The sequence below is a fragment of the Cervus elaphus genome, chromosome 20 (genome assembly GCF_910594005.1).
Source record: "Cervus elaphus chromosome 20, mCerEla1.1, whole genome shotgun sequence".
Lineage (NCBI taxonomy): Eukaryota > Metazoa > Chordata > Mammalia > Artiodactyla > Cervidae > Cervus > Cervus elaphus.
Window position 1 is genome coordinate 26,723,253 of NC_057834.1, and position 18,764 is coordinate 26,742,016.

General features: G+C 42.6%; 1 protein-coding gene across 1 annotated transcript in view; it reads left to right on the forward strand.

Moving 5' to 3' along the window:
* ALDH9A1 (aldehyde dehydrogenase 9 family member A1) overlaps positions 1-15,341 on the forward strand; it is a 29,478-nt gene extending 14,137 nt beyond the window's left edge. Inside the window, exons 5-11 of the mRNA XM_043876966.1 lie at positions 140-336; positions 979-1,119; positions 4,278-4,466; positions 4,698-4,785; positions 9,136-9,277; positions 12,800-12,912; positions 14,603-15,341. Coding sequence (XP_043732901.1) covers positions 140-336; positions 979-1,119; positions 4,278-4,466; positions 4,698-4,785; positions 9,136-9,277; positions 12,800-12,912; positions 14,603-14,697 — 965 coding nt within the window. The 3' untranslated portion in view covers positions 14,698-15,341. The remainder of the gene's footprint in view (positions 1-139; positions 337-978; positions 1,120-4,277; positions 4,467-4,697; positions 4,786-9,135; positions 9,278-12,799; positions 12,913-14,602) is intronic.
* The last annotated feature ends 3,423 nt before the right edge of the window (positions 15,342-18,764 follow it).

Consider the following 18,764-nt stretch of genomic DNA (forward strand, 5'->3'; position numbering starts at 1 on the left):
TTTCTTTTTAGCTTCCGCGTATAAGGGTTATCACACAGTATTTCTCAGTTGGAGCTGTCCTTGATGTGTCCTCCTTGTCCTGTCTTCAGAGGATCTTCAGTCTTAAAAATCTTTCTGTATTTTTGTCTCGGTGATGCAGGTAACGCCATGGTCTTTAAACCTTCTCCCTTCACGCCCGTGTCGGTGTTGCTGCTGGCTGAAATCTATACCGAGGCTGGAGTCCCTCCTGGGCTCTTCAACGTGGTGCAAGGAGGGGCTGCTACAGGCCAGCTTCTGTGTCAGCATCGTGATGTGGCCAAAGTCTCCTTCACTGGAAGTGTGCCCACCGGCTCAAAGGTGAAAACGAAACCAGTAGGGCCGTCTGGCTATGGCATCTAGATGTGGCCATGTCAGGCCTCCCCAGACTGTGTGTTGGAGGCTTATCCTGATTTCACCTGGCTTGCATTGGCAGGGAGCCTGTACGTGTTATTGGGCCAAGGTCTGAAGTGGACTTGAGAAGTGGGAAGGAGTAGTTAGAGCAGCCAGCTGGGGATGGGAGTCATCTTCTGCCTGTGTCTGAGAGGTCAGACTCCGGGCTGCCACTTGGATTCTTTGGTGACTTAGCCTCATCTGTAGCTGCTGCCTCTGAATAAAGGGTGTTTTCCCAGTGTGTTCAGATTCATCGTTTTGACCTTAATTTGTGCTCTGAGTTCTGTCAGCCTGGAACACAGTTACAGCAATACAAAAGAACTTCTGCCCATGACAGATGAGTTGACAGGTTGTCTTAAATGAACTCCCTCTTAAGAATATGCAATTCTGTAGATTCTTTCAGTGTTCTGGAAAAGAACACTTCAAGTAGACTAAGGACAGAGTATACTGGGAACAAGACGGCAGGTCACAGGTAGTTCAACACGACTTTTCAGGGTCACGGTCTGGTTAACCTAGCATGTAATCTCATGGGTGTTAAACTTCTCGCTGCTTTTGTTCTTGTTCTGTAAGATCATGGAGATGTCTGCTAAAGGAATCAAACCGGTTACCCTGGAGCTTGGAGGCAAGTCTCCGCTCATCATCTTCTCGGATTGCGACATGAAGAACGCTGTAAAGGGGGCGCTGATGGCCAACTTCCTCACTCAAGGCGAGGTGTGTGCCCGGCCCTGAAGCGGGTGTGAGGGTGTCTGCGCCTTTCACGTCACAGCCTGTGTTTGGTTTTTTGTTAATTTATTTTTCACTTTGGAGGATAATTGCTTTACAGAATTTTGTTGTTTTCTGTCAAACCTCAACGTGAATCAGCCATAGGTATACATATATCCCCTCCCTTTTGAACCTCCCACAGCGTGTTTTAAAGCTTCTTATTTTGAAATAATTTCAGACTTAACAGAAACGTTGTACAGATCATACAAAGAATTCTCATATACCTTTGAACCAGGTTCTTCAGTGTTCACGTTTTTATCACATTTACCATTCTGTCTGTCTTTGCATGGGTTTCCCTGATGGCTCAGACAGTAAAGAATCTGCCTGCAATACAGGAGACCTGGGTTCAATCAACTCAGGAGACCTGAGTTGGACACGACTGAGCAGCTAACACTTTCACTTTTCACTTACTGTCTGTGCATGCCTATGCATGTTACTATATTTTTCTGAACTGTTTGAAAGTTGCAAACGAAAGATCCCTAACCTCTCCATTCATACGTGTATTTCTCAAAAAAAGTGAAAGTGAAGTCGCTCAGTCATGTCCGACTCTTTGCAATCCCATGGACTGTAGCCTACCAGGCTCGTCCGTCCATGGGATTTTCCAGGCAGGAGTACTGGAGTGGGCGGAAAGTTGCCTTCAGGGGATCTTCCCAACCCAGGGATGGAACCTGGGTCTCCCGCATTGCAAACAGATGCTTTACCCTCTGAGCCACCAGGGAAGCCTATTGCCTTCTCTTAAATAAGCACAATACAGTTAGTAGAATCTGTAACTTGGTGTTAATGCAGTACTGTTATTCAATCATAGCCCTTATTCAGATTTCTGCATTTGTTTGACTAACGTCCTTTTAGAAACAGCTGCTTTTTTGCTGGTTCAAGATCTAATCCAGGACGATGTGTTGCATTTACTTGTGGTGTCTCTTTAATCTCATTTAATCTGGAATAGTTCTAAAGTCATTCTGATTTTTCAATACCTTGACATTTTAGAAGAATCAACCCATTTATTTTGTAAAATGTTCCTCATTTTGGGTCTGTTTAGTTTTGTTTTGTTTTTTTAATTGGATTTAGTTTATGGATTTTTGTCAAAACGCCACAAAAAATGGTATTTTACAGTGGTGTCGTTGACTTTGATCACCCACTTAAGGTGGGTCTTTACAGTGAAGTTGCTGTTTTTTCCTTTGAGGTTGATAAGTGTCTTGTAGTAGATCAAGTGAGACTGCCTTGTTCCTTATCAAACTAGTTTTAGCACCCTTTGATGTTCCCTAGAACCTTTTTTTCTGGTGGTCACCAAGTGGTGATTTTCCAATTCTGTTATTCTTTCGACATTTATTTAGTTTACTGCCTACTGCAAGAAAGAACTTTTTCCCCCGTCTCCCTAGTTTGTTTTTTTCATTTATTTACTTTTATCAGCATGAACCTATGGATTCTTACCTCAGTCTGTGAGTTACTATTATTATTTATTTTGATGCTCAAATAATTGAAGATTCTGCTGGCGGGAGCCTCTTTCTGTGACTTTTTGATATGTCCCCATTATTTGAGCACTGTTTTACTTCCTGGCATAGCAAGGTGTTCTAAACACATCTTGTGCCTTCTGTGGTGGAACTCTGGAATAAGCTATTTCTCTAAGAAGACTTGATTCCATTTAATGGTAAATGGTTTTTAGAAACGAAGATCTGGGTGCCAGATGTACTTGTTTCTGCTGGAGTATTGTTGCTTCTGTGTCTTCTCAGAGTCCAGAGCCAGGAAATACATATTGATATTTGGCATATGTGTATGTATGCACACACATATCTATTTATATCTGTCTGATTAATAACTATACATTTATACAGATATTTCCAATCATTTCAATGTTGCAAGGTTTATTTTAGCCTCCTCCCTTCCATGTTCATAATTTCCTTCTCTGATAGTGAAACATTTAGCATCAGCTACTGACAATACATGTAATTGCTCAGTCCTAGAATATGTTTATAATAGTTTCAGATTTGTACTTGCATTACTGTGAAAAATAAACCTTCCTAACTAGCTTGCAACCTTCTTTCTATAGTTCTTTCTGGTTTTAGCCTAAGGGTATATAGTTAAAATCTGTGTTCAGAAATTAATGGGTCAGTTCTTCCTTCACCACCCCCTTCAATATGGTTATGATATTCACTTTATTTTAAATTGAGATCTTATTTTTTTAATTTATTATTTTATTTTTTTGGCTGCACCACACAGGATGTAGGATCTTACTTAGTTCCCTGACCAAAGACTGAACCTGGAACCCAGCAGTGAAAGCATGGGGTCCTAACCAGTGGACCACCAGGGAATTCCTCATTATTTGTGATTTTAGAGACAAACATTGACTATGAAATGCTCTAGATTTTTATTAGACTCTAAATAATAGAGATATGGGATCTCAGTTCTTAGTTCTTCTACTCTTAACCTCCTGTTCTCAAAATATACAACCAAATTGAGCACCTGAGATGAGGAAATAGAAGTCTTAAGAATCATGTAGATCTCTTAATTGTCTTAAGGAAATTTAAACAGAAACAAAGGCTTAACTTTTATTTCAAGGGGCAGAGAGTCTGTGTGCAGGGTGGTCTCCCTTCAATTACATGTGTGATCCTGTTCAGTATGGTGATAATTTTTTAGAAATGGAACTAACTTTTAAAGACAGTATACTGTTTCTTTTATTTTAATTTCTTTTGTTTTTGGCTGCACAGCATCTTAGCTGCAGCATGTGGGATCTAGTTCCCCGATCAGGGATTGAACCTATGCCCCCTGAATTGGGATCACAGAGTCTTAACCACTAGACCACCAGGAAGTCCCCTGTTTCTTTTAAATTTAAAGCTGCTGGATCTTTTTCCCTTTTCCTTTTTTCCCCCTTTGTGCTGCGCTCAATCATGTCTGACTCTTTGTGACCCCGTGGACTGTAGCCCTCCAGGCTCCTTTGCCCAAGGCAAGAATACTGGAGTGAGTTGCCATTTCCTTCTCCAGGGGATCTTCCTGACCCAGGGATTGAATCCATGTCCCCTGTGTCTCCTGCATTGCATACAGATTCTTTATTGCTGAGCCATTGGGGAAGCTTTTTACCCCTTACTTACATATAATTTGTGTCTGTTTTTTAGGTTTGTTGTAATGGTACAAGGGTATTTGTGCAAAAGGACATTCTTGATCAATTTACAGAGGAAGTGGTGAAACAGACCCAAAGGATAAAAATTGGAGATCCACTTCTGGAAGATACAAGGATGGGTCCCCTCATCAACCGGCCACACCTGGAGCGAGTCCTCGGGTTTGTGAAAGCGGCGAAGGAACAGGTAAGAAACAAGTAGAGACACGATGAGATGAGGGGAAGGGCAGGTACTCCTGGGTTACTTGCTCTGTGCCCTCTCCTGTGGTCATGTCCATTTGGGAGCCGTATCCTGCCCCGTACTTGCAGTAGAGTGACTAAGTGGGCATTTGTTCAGGACACAGGTAGCATTTCCAGAATGCCTATTGAGGCTGTATGTTTAACATAAAGTATGCATTCTTCTTTTCTTTTTTGGCAGGGTGCTAAAGTGTTATGTGGTGGAGACGTCTTTGTACCTGAAGATCCCAAATTAAAGGATGGATATTACATGAGACCTTGTGTGTTAAGTATGTCCTTTTCTTGTTTGCTTTTAAACAGTTTGAATTAAATGTTAGATAGAAAAAAAAATATTTATAAACTGTATATATGGTGTAAGGCAAGGGTTGGGAAACTGTGTCTCCCCACTACTCAGATGTAAGAAGTAGAAGTTCTCTGTTACCTTGGAAGCCTCCTGTTTGCCCCTCCTCTTCTTGGATGATGTTATTAGTTACCAAGGACTTAACTAGGTACACACCTGTTGTTCTAGAAGCAAGGTGCTGCAAAAAATGAAAATTCACGTTTGATTAAAACTTAAGTAATGAGTTTCTTTTCTCAGGGAACTTGGTAAAGAGTGTGTTTTACTTTGAACTTTTAGATCATCAATATAATAAAACCAACTTGTCAGACAGTATACTAATATTAAAACTTAAATGGTATAATAATTTTTAGCATTTCCTTTTAGTCTGAACAATTTCCTGGTTTGGACAATCAACTGTATGGTCATCCTACTGTCCTCATCCATCTCCTTCCCTCCTGCTTACTGTTTTAGACATTGCTGTTGTTAGTATCTACTATAAAAATATGGCCAGTTTTCTTGGCTTTAAAAAACTATATACAGATGGAATAATGCTGTATAATTCCTTACACCTTATCTTGAAGATAAATTCAGCTGATTTTTGTCCCTGAGGTTGATAGTGGTGCCATTTTCAACACTTGGTATTTGATTTGATGCAGTTTAATCGTTAGCCCTTGCTAGAAAAACAACTTCTGAGGTTTAAAGGCTGTGAATTCAGCATCCATACCATGAATTAGCTTGTAGCTGTTAAAGAAGAGGGAAAACTTACAGTATGTTTTTATTTTATTTTATTTTTTTTCCATTTATTTTTATTCGTTGGAGGCTAATTACTTTACAATATTGTAGTGGTTTTTGCCATACATTGACATGAATCAGCCATGGATTTACATGTGTTCCCCATCCCGATACCCCCTCCCGCCTTCCTCTCCATCCCATCCCTCTGGGTCATCCCAGTGTACCAGCCCTGAGCACCCGTCTCATGCATCCAACCTGGGCTGATGGTCTGTTTCACCCTTGATAGTATACTTGTTTCAATGCTGTTCTCTCTGAACATCCCACCCTCGCCTTCTCCCACAGAGTCCAAAAGTCTGTTCTGTACATCTGTGTCTCTTTTTCTGTTTTGCATATAGGGTTATCATTACCATCTTTTTAAATTCCATATGTATGCGTTAGTATACTGTATTGGTCTTTATCTTTCTGGCTTACTTCACTCTGTATAATGGGCTCCAGTTTCATCCATCTCATTAGAACTGATTCAAATGAATTCTTTTTAATGGCTGAGTAATATTCCATAGTGTATATGTACCACAGCTTTCTTATCCATTCGTCTGCTGATGGGCATCTAGGTTGCTTCCACGTCCTGGCTATTATAAACAGTGCTGCAATGAACATTGGGGTGCATGTGTCTCTTTCAGATCTGGTTTCCTTGGTGTGTATGCCCAGGAGTGGGATTGCTGGGTCATATGGCAGTTTTGTTTACAGTTTTTTAAGAAATCTCCACACTGTTCTCCATAGTGGCTGTACTAGTTTGCATTCCCACCAACAGTGTAAGAGGGTTCCCTTTTCTCCACACCCTCTCCAGCATTTATTGCTTGTTGACTTTTGGATAGCAGCCATCCTGACTGGCGGGTAATGGTACCTCATTGAGGTTTTGATTTGCGTTTCTCTGACAATATGTTTTAAACAATGGTGTAGATGGTATTATCCCAAATCTGAAAAACCAAATATGTGCATGGGACAGAGAAGGGACAGAAAATGTGCATCATAATGTTGATAATGGATTTATTTCTCTAAATGACTGGATTAAAGGTGATTTTCGTTAAACTTGATGTGTTGCTGAATATTACAGATTTTCTATAGATTATGTTTATTTATTTATTTTTAGTTGGAGGATAATTGTTTTATAATGTTGTGTTGATTTCTGCTACACAGTGTGAATCAGCTATAAGTATACATATATCTGCTCCCTCTTGAGCTTCCTTCCCACATGCCCCCCCTCCCACCCATCTTGGTCATCATGGAGCATCGAGCTCCACCCCCCGGGTTATATAGCAGCTTCCCTCTCGCTGTCTGTTTTACACGTGGCGTGTCAACGCTAGTCTCTCAATTCGTCCCACCCTCTCCTTCCTCCCGACCCTCGCACTATGTCCGCAAGTCTGCATCGTGGAGGTGACTGCCTCTGTTCCTGCCCTGCAGATAGGTTCCTCAGTACCTTTTCTAGATTCCAGAAATATGCATTAATATATGATATTTGTTTTTCTCTTTCTGACTTCACTCTGTGTAACAAGTTCGAGGTTGATCCATCTCACTACAACAGACTGAAATTGAGAATGTGTATTTTGCAATTAGGAAAACAATTTTTTTTTAAAGCTGGAAACCTATGCAAAGAACAGGGAGCTAACTACCTTCACTTCACCCTAGTGATTGTGAAAGCCTGATTTGTCGTCCACAGTATCAGTGTCGCTTGGAAAACTGGTAAAGAGGCAGATTTCTGGCCTCTGCCCTAGGCCCCCAGATGTGACTCTGAGGGGCTGGGACCCCAAGGCCTGCGTCTTGGGAGAATGGATACATGTACATGCCTGGCTGAGTCCTTTGACTCTCCACCTGGAACTGCACTGCATGGTTAATGGGCTGTGCTCCATACAAAATAAAAAGTCAGTTCTTTTTTATGCACATTAAAGTTTGAGACTGACTGCAGAGGCTCGATCTTTAGCTTCATTTACTAGATTTGGGGCTGAAGTGTGGTGCAGGAACCGCTCCTTTTCTCGTTTTTGAGCTGCGGCTTTACCCTTCATTCCTTTTGACTCTCGTACCAAACATCCTGCCCACAGCACCATGCTCTGTTATCACCTGCATAAGGCAAACTGTATTCTGGGACAGTTGGGTGATGAACTGTCTTGAATCATTTCATATTCTGACTAACAGTTTCCCTAAAAATGATACATGGATTAGCAGTTTTCAGAGATTTAGATCATAATAAACTATCCTTAATCACCACCTAACATTTAATATACCTTTGTAGGTAGTTTAGGTGTCCCCAGAGTACACTGTAACATACAGAGGGACAAAGAGCTGTTTTTACTTTGTGTATACAAGCTCTGATCTATCTCTTAGGAGATTTTAGAGTCCTCATCTTTGTAGATACGTGAGTAGTTGGGTTTTAGCTTTGGCTGGTGTGAAGCTGGTATTTATAATAGGGCTCTAAGGCTGTTTCTCTGCCTCAGCATTTACATATATCACAGCCTTACGGACGCATATCTCACTCCTTGCAGTGGTTGCCAGCCACAGTGAGATAAAAACACCATTCTCTTGAAGTTCACTGGGGTTCAGTATTGCACATCTAAATAAATGAGCTTTTTCAGGTGTACATATATATTTTAGAAAGTCAAGTGTGAATTTAATCATTTTAGGGAATTAACCACCTAAGTACATTTTCATATTAACTGAACACCCATTCAGTTATTTCTGTTTATGTTTTTACGTTGTATTTTCTTTTTAAAAATACTGTTTCTCCTTCTACTATCACAGTTATTAAGAAAATGTGAAAAAGTGTAAAAAATGTTAATCTTGTATGACATTTTAACAGAAATTGGGATGATATGTACAGTTTGTATTTTTTTCAGTGACTATTCATCATTAAGCATTTGCTTATTAAATTTTCTTCAAAAACATTACTTTTTGAGGCTTCACAGAAGTTCATCACTGGGGTGTGTTTTATTCACATGACCATCCCATCTATTTTGGATACCTTGTTTGTTGCTTCTAGTTTTTATTGTCACAGGAGTATTGTGATGGAAGTCCTTGTACATATATCCTTTCCACCTTATTACCTATGTCCTTGAAAAGTGAAAGTGTTAGTTGCTAAGCTGTGTCCGACTCTTTGAGACACCGTGAACTGTAGCCTGCCAGGCTCCTCTGTCCGTGGAATTTTCCAGGCAAGAATACTGGAGTGGGGAGCCATTCCCTTCTCCAGGGGACCATCCCGACCCAGGGATTTAACTCGGGTCTCTTGTATTGGAGGCAGATTCTTTACCATCTGAGCCACCAGGGAAGCCCTAACTATGTCCTTATGATGAATATTAAAAAAAAGTAGATTTAGGATGAACACAAAGGCCATGACTCCTTAATATGTAGTGTTCTTCATCATGCAGGAAGGATGCTCTGATTTATAATTACATGGGAAATGTTGCATTGAAATTTCTCTAAAGCTCTGTATTTCACTGTTTACTATGAACAAGGAATTTTAACATGCCAGAATGATAATTCCTTCACTGATGTTTGGTTTTTAAAATAATGTTTGCAGCTAATTGCCGAGATGACATGACTTGTGTGAAGGAAGAAATCTTTGGACCAGTTATGTCCATTTTATCATTTGACACTGAAGCTGAGGTTCTGGAAAGAGCCAATGACACCACTTTTGGACTCGCTGCTGGTGTCTTCACCAGGTAGGTGGGAAGGACACTCCAAGTAGCTTTGAGGAAATGGGGCTGCTGTATCTTCTTAGATTTAATTTATCTTATTCCTTCACTGGAGTTTGCCCTCATTGCATTCTCATCAGCGTTTTCTGTTTGCTTCAGGTGAAGTCAGAAAATGCCAAAGTAGCATCACAGCCAGAACCCTACTGTTGAGTTTAAATTAAGCTATTAGCTTTATTGATAAAAATCCTGTTCTTTTTTTCATTCATTCATTGAATAAATATTTAAGTTTCTGATCTATGTAAAGCATCATGTTAGGTCCCTATTAAAAAATACATGTCAAGGAATTTAGAAACCTGTAAGCATATAAATATTGGCAGTAGTTTTCAAAGACATGATTTTTAATAGCTTTATAGTAGTCCCTAAATTGGGGTGCATTGTAACACATGTGGGCCTTCTATTGTGTGTTTAGGGTGCTGTTTCCAATTTTGACTATTTTAAGTAATGTGATTACTATCTTAGTACATAAACTTAAACCTGAAAAGCAAAAAGTGATCTGGGACTAAAATTTCTTTGAAAATGATTGCAGGTTGTTTGATTATATACAAACTCTGATTTGTCTTTGGCAATAGTAGGCAGTTTTCTAAGATTGCTCTACAATTGGGAATATGCTGTTTCTTTAGTGATATACAAGTTTGGTTTTTTGGTTTTTTTTTATAGTTTTGTGGTGAGGAACTTGGGGAGGACGACCCAAGTCTCCCTTGAGGACCTGACGTAATAGCTTCTTTTTGAGTTGTGAAGGAAAGAAAGAGGAGCTCCTTTGTTGTTGTTTCTGATAGACTTAATTTTTTTAGAGCAGTTTTAGGGTCAATGCAAAATTGAGTAGAAAGTGCAGAGATTTCCCAGTGTTTCCGCCCCAACATGTGCATAGCCTCCCCTTGATCAACATCGCCCACCAGAGTGGCACAGTTGCTAGAACTGGTGAGCCTCCATGAACGTGTCATTATCGCCCGAAGGCCGGGGTTCACGTGAGGGTTCACTCCCGGTGTGCGGTCTGTGCATTTGCACACATGAGTGACACAGGCCCAGTGCTGTCGTTTCAGACGAAGTCGTCTCACTGTCCTAAAAGCCCTCTCTGAGGAGCGGCTGTTGTTGATGTGAGGAGACGGCGGATTGCGTCTCTCCTGCTACTTTGCTTCACCACCAAAATACAAAGGCCGGTTACAGAGGACGGTAACTCCTTTTTTTAAAAAAAAACACCTTTCTTAGGATAATTCACCTACCAGATAATTTACTCATCTAAAGTGTACAATTCAGTAGTTTTTAGTATATTTATAGATTGTAGAACCGTCATTATAATCTAATTTTAGAACATTTTTGTCATCCCAAGAACATTAACAGCTACTCTGCATTCTCCCCTCCCCCGACCCCTGGCAACCGCTAATCTACTTTCTGTCTTTATAGATTTGCATATTTTGAAAATTCTACATAAATGAAATCATACAGTATGTGACCTTTCATAACTAGCTTCTTTCACTTAGTCCTTTTACTAGCTTCTTTTCAAAGTTCATTTATGTTGTAGTCTGTATCACTACTTTATTCCTTTCTGCTACTGTGTCTGTGTGTGTGTGAAAGTCAGTCAGTTATGTGACTCTTTGCAACCCGAAGGACTGGAGCTGCCAGGCTTCTCTCTCCATGGGACCCTCCAGGCAGAAATACTGGCGTGGGCTGCCATGCCCTTCTCCAAGGGATCTTCCCAACCCAGGGGTCAAACCCAGGTCTCCCACATTGCAGGCGGATTCTTTACCATCTGAGCCACCAGGGAAGCCCTTTTCTATACTGAGTAATATTCTGTTGTATGAATATATCACATTTTGTTTATTCATTCACATTTTGATAGACATTGGGCTATTTCTACTTTTTGGTTATTATGAATAATGCTCCAATGAGCACTTATATATGAGTCTTTGTGTGAAAATTTCTTTGTGTGTATGTTTCATTTCTGCTTGGTATAAACCCAGGAGCAGAATTGCTGGATCATATGGAAAAGTGAAGAGGAACTAAAAAGCCTCTTGATGAAAGTGAAAGAGGAGAGTGAAAAAGTTGGCTTAAAGCTCAACATTCAGAAAACTAAGATTATGGCATCTGGTCCCATCACTTCATGGCAAATAGATGGGGAAACAGTGGAAACAGTGACAGACTTCATTTTTTCGGGCTCCAAAATCACTGCAGATGGTGATTGTAGCCATGAAATTAAAAGACGCTTATTCCTTGGAAGGAAAATTATGACCAACCTAGATAGCATATTAAAAAGCAGAGACATTACTTTGCCAACAAAGGTCCATCTGGTCAAGGCTATGGTTTTTCCAGTGGTCATGTATGGATGTGAGAGTTGGATGGTGAAGAAAGCTGAGCATGAAGAATTGATGCTTTTGAACTGTGGTGTTGGAGAAGACTCTTGAGAGTCCTTTGGACTGCAAGGAGATCCAACCAGTCCATCCTGAAGGAGATCAGTCCTGGGTGTTCATTGGAAGGACTGATGCTGAAGCTGAAACTCCAATACTTTGGCCACCTCATGCGAAGAGTTGACTCATTGGAGAAGACCCTGATGCTGGGAGGGACTGGGGGCAGGGGGAGAAGGGGATGATAGAGGATGAGATGGCTGGATGGCATCACCGATGTGATGGACATGGGTTTGGGTGGACTCCGGGAGTTGGTGATGGACAGGGAGGCCTGGCGTGCTGTGATTCATGGGGTCGCAAAGAGTTGGACATGACTGAGACTGAACTGAAGTGATGGAAACTCTCTGTTTAACTTTTTGAGGAAATGCCAAACTGTTTTCCAAAGTGGCAGCAGTACTTTACATTCCCATCAGCAATGTTTAAGGATTCTAGTTTCTCCACATCCTCACTAGCAACTGTTATTATCTGTTCTTTTGGTTTTAGCCATCCAAGTGGATATGCAGCAGTCTTGTAGTTTTGATTTGTATTTCTGTGAGTTGTCTTTTTCCTTTTCTGATAATCTCACTTGTGGCACAAAATTTAAAAATTTTTATAGATAAAAATTATTCTATTTTTTTTAATCTGTTACTTTTGGTGTCATGTCTAAGAAGGTTGTGTCTAATGGAAGGTCATGGAGATTTATTCCTGTTTTCTTTGAAGAGTTTTATGGTTTTCAGTCTGATATTTTAGTCAAGTGATCCATTTGAGTTAATTTTTGTGCATTGTGTGAGAAAGGGCTGGCTCTTCCTTCATTCCTTTGCCCGTGGACATCTGGTTGTTCCAGCACTGTTTGCTGAAAAGACTATTTTCCCCCATTGAATTGTTTTAGCACCCTTGTTGCTGCTACATATTTTATAGATGCTTCTGGGTGAGACTACAAAATTCAAATTCTTACCTATTTTGCCTGGATGGTATAAGATTTTAAAACACATTGTGAAGAAACAAGAATTTGGCAATGTTTTGAAACTCTTAGAAGTGACCACCTCACTTTTCCTGTTAAAGTCGTAGCAAAAGAAACCATGACTCACCAGCGCCATTTCTCTCTCCACAGGGACATCCAGCGCGCCCACAGGGTGGTGGCTGAGCTTCAGGCTGGAATGTGCTTCATTAACAACTATAACGTCAGTCCAGTGGAGTTGCCCTTTGGTGGATATAAGAAGTCAGGTGAGGAGCTGGGGATTGTGAGAAATTCATGTCTCTGGAGACACTGATCATAATAGATCAGGCTCCTAAACTTGTATCTGTGTCAGCATTACCAGAATGTATATGAAGTCCTCGTCCTCCCCAGGCCCACTGTATCCATGAGAGAGGGAGCCGAGCATCTGTATGTTTTCCAGAAGTCCTCCAGAAGGTTCTGATTTATAGGTTGGCTTGTGAACAGTGGGATTACTTTTTCCTCACAGTCTATAATTGCTGTGAGCATAAAACCACTCCGAGATGTCCTAACCATAGCAAGTTTATAATGGTCTGTTAGGAGATTTGAGGCATCAGGAGCATAGCCATTACTTTGAGGTTCTTTCTTTGGCATTCGTTGCTAATTTCACCAGTTTTGTGAATTGGGCTTCCCTGGTGGCTCAAATGGTAAAGAATCTGCCTGCAATGCAGGAGATCCGGGTTTAATCGCTAGGTCAGGAGGATCCCCTGGAGAAGGGAATGGCTACCACTCCAGCATTCTTGCCTGGAGAATTCCACGGACAGAGGAGCTTGGTGGGCTACAGTCCATGGGAAGCTAAGAGTTGGACATGACTGAGCGACTAACACCTTTGACTATGAAAATCAGTTTAGACTTTGTAGACGTACCTTCCTAAGAGTCTGACCCCTCGTCTCGTGGCAGGTACTTATAGCCGTCCCAGTGTTGACAAACACATAAACACCAACGAATAATGGTGAGATGGTGGGTGTTAGTCTGACAGTTTTATTTGGTCTTGTGTTTGGTATTGCCCTGGCCTTCTCTAGTCGTACATCTCTAGATTCTTGTCCCTGTGGGGTTACCCAGAGAAGCTGTCACACAGACTCAAACGCAGGGTAGGAATCAGGACTCTCTTCTGTTCATTCCTAATCCCCAGTGTGTTTGGAATCTGCAGCTTTGGCCTCAGTGCCCATGGGTAGTTCTACATGAGATGAGAGGACAGAAAGCTGGCCTGACGCTCCCAGTGACCTCCATGCTGAGAGGAGTTGAAAAGGAACAAAAGCCAGAGAAGGCCCTAGCAGGCCTTTGAGTATGTCACCTTTGGAATGGTGCCCTGGAGATATGCAGTGTTGGAGACTGGTCCTAGGCCTTAGGATGCAGAGCCTGCCTCAGCCTGGGGCAGGAGCACAAGGAAGGCTGTCCTTCTATCACATAACCTCATCCACTAGTGATTGGGTGGCGTCTTGGCCTTGAGTAACCTGAGGGCCTACAGGGTCCACTCCCCACCTGAGTGGGCAGAGTGTAAACAGTTGTTGCTCCTAAAGATTCAATGTAAGAGGTTACTAAGCGTATTATGCAGAGTTAGGTTTTAAGTTAGCACTGACTTTTAAAGGCCTCAGGTTGATAATTGTAGAGAATGCTCTAATGTTTGATGAGGAAGCCTGAACATTTTAGACCTTAGCCCAGAAGAGTAAATACTGGAAGTTAAGGTTCACACTGGTAAGAAATGAAACCTGAGGTTCCCCATCCCTGTCCTTGAAGGCCAGGGGGTCACTTGCCCCCACATCTGGCTCCACAGTCACAGCATGCAGGGGAGGCCTGGATCCCAGGACTTGTTGACGCTGCGCTCTTCCCCAGCCCGGGGAGCAGACCCTGCCTGTCTCTGCAGGCCACTGAGGCTGGATCCCAGCAATGGCACACCCTCAACCTGTCTCTTTCTTTCAGGATTTGGCAGAGAGAATGGCCGGGTGACAATTGAATACTATTCACAGCTGAAGACTGTGTGTGTGGAGATGGGTGACGTGGAGTCTGCTTTTTGAACACATGCAGGGACACCAGTGAATAAGGAGAGCCAGCGGTCATGACTTGGGCGGTGCAGCCGCCTGCTGGTTCAGATCCAGAATATTGGTCATTCCGGATAAGAAAATGGTTCAGTGATGCTCTTCATGGCTCAGTCAGTTTCCTAAGTGAAAATGTACTTAGGTGTCTTTTATATACTAATCGAGAAAGCTTGATTTTCCTCAAAGCAAATTTCTCTAAATAATCTTTGAGAGTCACTGACAGCTTTCCCGAGAACAGGGGGAGGGCCAGGATTGTTCATCTTCCATGGCGCCCACCCACTCATGGGTTCATTTTAGCATGCTTTGAAGAATACTTGCCTTTAGAGGCTCCTGGGCATTTCAGAAGAGATTCCTGCTCCTTTGCATTTTAAGTCCATGGTCCTGTGGCATTCCGCTGAGAAGGCCGATAGCTGGGAGAGCGGGCTTGGCTAACAGGCGGGTCAGTTGGGCGTGGACGCTGATTGGCCAGAGCCAGCGCTGTGGTGGGGGTGGTTGGGGGGGAATCAGCTCCAATCCTTGACTTACAGCTTGCTCTCTCATGATAGAAGGGTTTCCTTTTAAATGTACAGATTCTTTGCATGCCACTGCAGTATACTGAAACTAAATAAACCACACCGACAGTCCTTTCAGTGTCATGTTTTGAAGCCAAACACATCTTAGAGTTATAGGGGGACACAGGATAGGCTCAAGTTAAATGTTTAAGACAGAGGATGTGACATTCGTTGCAGTGAGTACACACAGGCAGGCTTCTGTTGCTGTAATGAGCTGTCAATGGCCCACGCAGACTTCTGGGCTCCGTGTTCTTCCCAGCCCCAAAGAACAGGGCCTGTCTTTGAAGGGCTGTCAATTCAGTGACTTCTCAGACTGTTGCAGCAGTCCTTATCTGGCTGCCTTACCGTCCTTTCAGGGGAGTAATTTAGGCTTAATAGTATTAGGGTTCTCCAGAGAAACAGAACCAATAGAGTAGAACAGGTAAGTGTAAGCAAAGATTTCTTATAGGAGTTGGCTCATGTGATTATTACGGCAGCTGAGAGAGGAGGCCCATAGTCTTCTGGCTGCAAGCTCGAACCCAGGAAAGATAGTGGTGTAATTCAATCCATGTCCTGAGGCCTGAGAACCAGTAGTGCCGCTGTGTTTTAAGGGCAGAGGATGGATAGTCAGCTCAAGCAGAGAGTGAATTTGCCATTCTTCTGCCTTTTTGTCCTGGTTGGGGGTTTTGAATGGATTGGATGAGGCCCACCCACAGTGGGGAAGGCCACCTGCTTTGCTTATTAGTTCACCAGTCCAAACACTGGTCTCTTCTGGAAACACACTCACAGACACATTGGGGCATCCTATAGCCCAGTCTGATCGACACATAAAATTAATCATCATAGTAGCTAAGAGGTAAGAGATGATTCTTGTTACTCGGCCTGCATCTGTTTATTTACTGTGATGGGCAAATACTGTAATTAGAAGATGAGAACAGTTGAATCAACCTCTCTTGATGGATACTTGCACAGAGGGTCCTCTCGCAGCGGATACTTGTGCACAGGGGCCTCTCTCGGCGGATACCTGCGCACAGGGGCCTCTCTTGGTGGATACTTGTGCAGAGGGTCCTCTCTTGGTGGATACTTGCGCAGAGGGGCCTCTCGGCGGATACTTGCACACAGGGTCCTCTCTTGGTGGACACTTGCGCACAGGAGCCTCTCGGCGGATACTTGCGCAGAGGGTCCTCTCTTGGTGGATACTTGCACAGAGGGGCCTCTCTCGGCGGACACTTGCGCACAGGGTCCTCTCTCGGTGGACACTTGCGCACAGGAGCCTCTCTTGGCGGATACTTGCACACAGGGTCCTCTCTCGGTGGATACTTGCATAGAGGGTAATGGATACTGAGCAAGGCCAACAGGGATCTCACTCCATGTCTCAGGGGATCCTGGTGTGACTTCAGCAGTAGGAGCCGCCTGGATAAGACAAGTTTCTAGCAATCCCTCTGAAGAGAAAGCAGCTAGGGTGTTCTGTCTGCTACTTCCCTTCTCATCAAATACTCACACTAAACATGAGGACGTTCTTAGCCCTAAGTTTTAGATGAAGAAACTCAGAATTGGAGAAGTCTTGACCATAGGCGAGTCAGTAGGTTGAGTAGCGGGTTCCAACCCAGGAATGTGGGGTTGTCATTCTTGTGCTTTCTGCTCCTTCCACGAGTCCTAGCCCTTAGTTCTGTGTATTCATTTCCTATGACGGCTTACTGCAGACGTGGGGACTTTAAAACAACACCTTTATTATTTCGTGTTTCTGGAAGTCACTGGGCAGATCAGGGTGTTGGCAGGGCCAAGCTCCCTCTGTAGGCTCTAGGAGAGAATCCTCCTGCCTTTTCCAGTCTCTAGAGTTGCATTCTGTGGCTCATGGCCCCTCCTCTGTCTTTAGCACCAACAGCTTAGCATCTTCAAGCCTCTCCCTGCTTCCCTTGCCCTCTTCTCTGGGTAGTCAGATCTCCCTGTTTCTGGACAATTGTGACAGTATTGGGGACCAACCAGATGGGCCATAATTATCTCTCCTCTCAAGATCCTTAACTTAGTCATACCTGTAAAGACTCCTTTTGCCATATAAAGTATATTCAAAGTTCCCCAAAATGAGGACGTGGGCATACCTGATGGGGAGCATTATTCCAGCTGCCACACCCAGCCTTGCCCAGTGTGTTCCAGACATTAACAGCTATTGTATTTCACAAATTGACCTGAACAGATTCTTAGCTGTTAATGAAGCATTTTAGGACAATAATATATATATATATTATATATATAATATATATATATATATAATGCATTTAAGGAAACATGATTTAACCTTCCTTTGGTTTAGAAGAAGTTGTGTCATCTAGTTAAATTCTCCTGGAATCTTTTTTTCTTTTTTTCTCCACTAGTATTTTGATTCACTTTTGAAAAGTAAGCAGAATGTGCCCTTCTTTCTCCCTCCTCCCATCTAATCTGATCTTCCAGAGGTAACTACTGTTAATATTTGGGTGCATACCTCTCCCAAGATTTTCTTAGAAGTAATAACTATTAACTAACCCTGTATCTGGATGAAGCCACATGTAAATGTATTCAGCTCATGTTCCTTCATATGCATTTTAGGATTTCTTTGGTTGACAAATTCCTATGGGAAAGCATCATTTAACTGCTATTGATAGAAACTGTCCTGGAGTTGTATTAATGAGAAAGAGGAAAACCAAGACTCATGTTGGTCACTCCTTTGCAATAGTTCAGAGTGCGGATCTCTGGTCTGGCTTTTCAGTGATTCCGTATAGAGGCAGTCTCTCACTTGGGCAGGTCTTTTTCAGATTAAAGGTAGACATTGGGTCCCTTTCCACCTGCTTCTCTATTTCTTACCTTAGAGCCTCTTGCTGCCTAAGGCAAGAATCTGGCAGAATGAAAGTTGGTTACAGTTTCCTGACACCAGCGTGGAAGCCATCCTGCCAGGAGCTTCCAGAGATGGGGGTTTGGACAGCCTCGAGCCCTTGCCTGCTTCTTACAGTGGCGATTTCCGCCCTGGCTTCTCTATAAAGTGCCTGGTTCTGAATTTGGCTTTCATTTGAAGGAAAAATAATTCCTTGGTTTTTTAATACCTAAAGACCTATGTTTTTCATTCTGGGGTATTGAGGGGGAAAAATCAGCAAAGGGGGAAAAAGGAGACGAAGCCTTATCAGTTAAGAGATACTGTGAAAACTATCAAGTCAGATCAGCAGTGAGCAGTCTCTTCACTGTCAACTAGAATTCCTCATGCTTTGCTTAAGACCCGACTGTGGCTTTTCATTCAGTTAGAGCACAATCCAGATTCCTTACTGTGACCACCCGTGTCCTGTGATTTCACTCCTGTCACTCTCTCTGTTCACCTGTGCGTTACTCTGCCAGACTTGTTCTTGCCTCAGGAACCTCACATTCACTGTCCCTCTTGCCCAGAGAGCATGTTTCCCCAGATTCCCCGTGGTTTCCCTGTAAGCTCCTGAAAGCCAAAAATGAAACGTTAACCTTCTTAAATCCACAGGAGCTGCACACACCCTCAGCCCT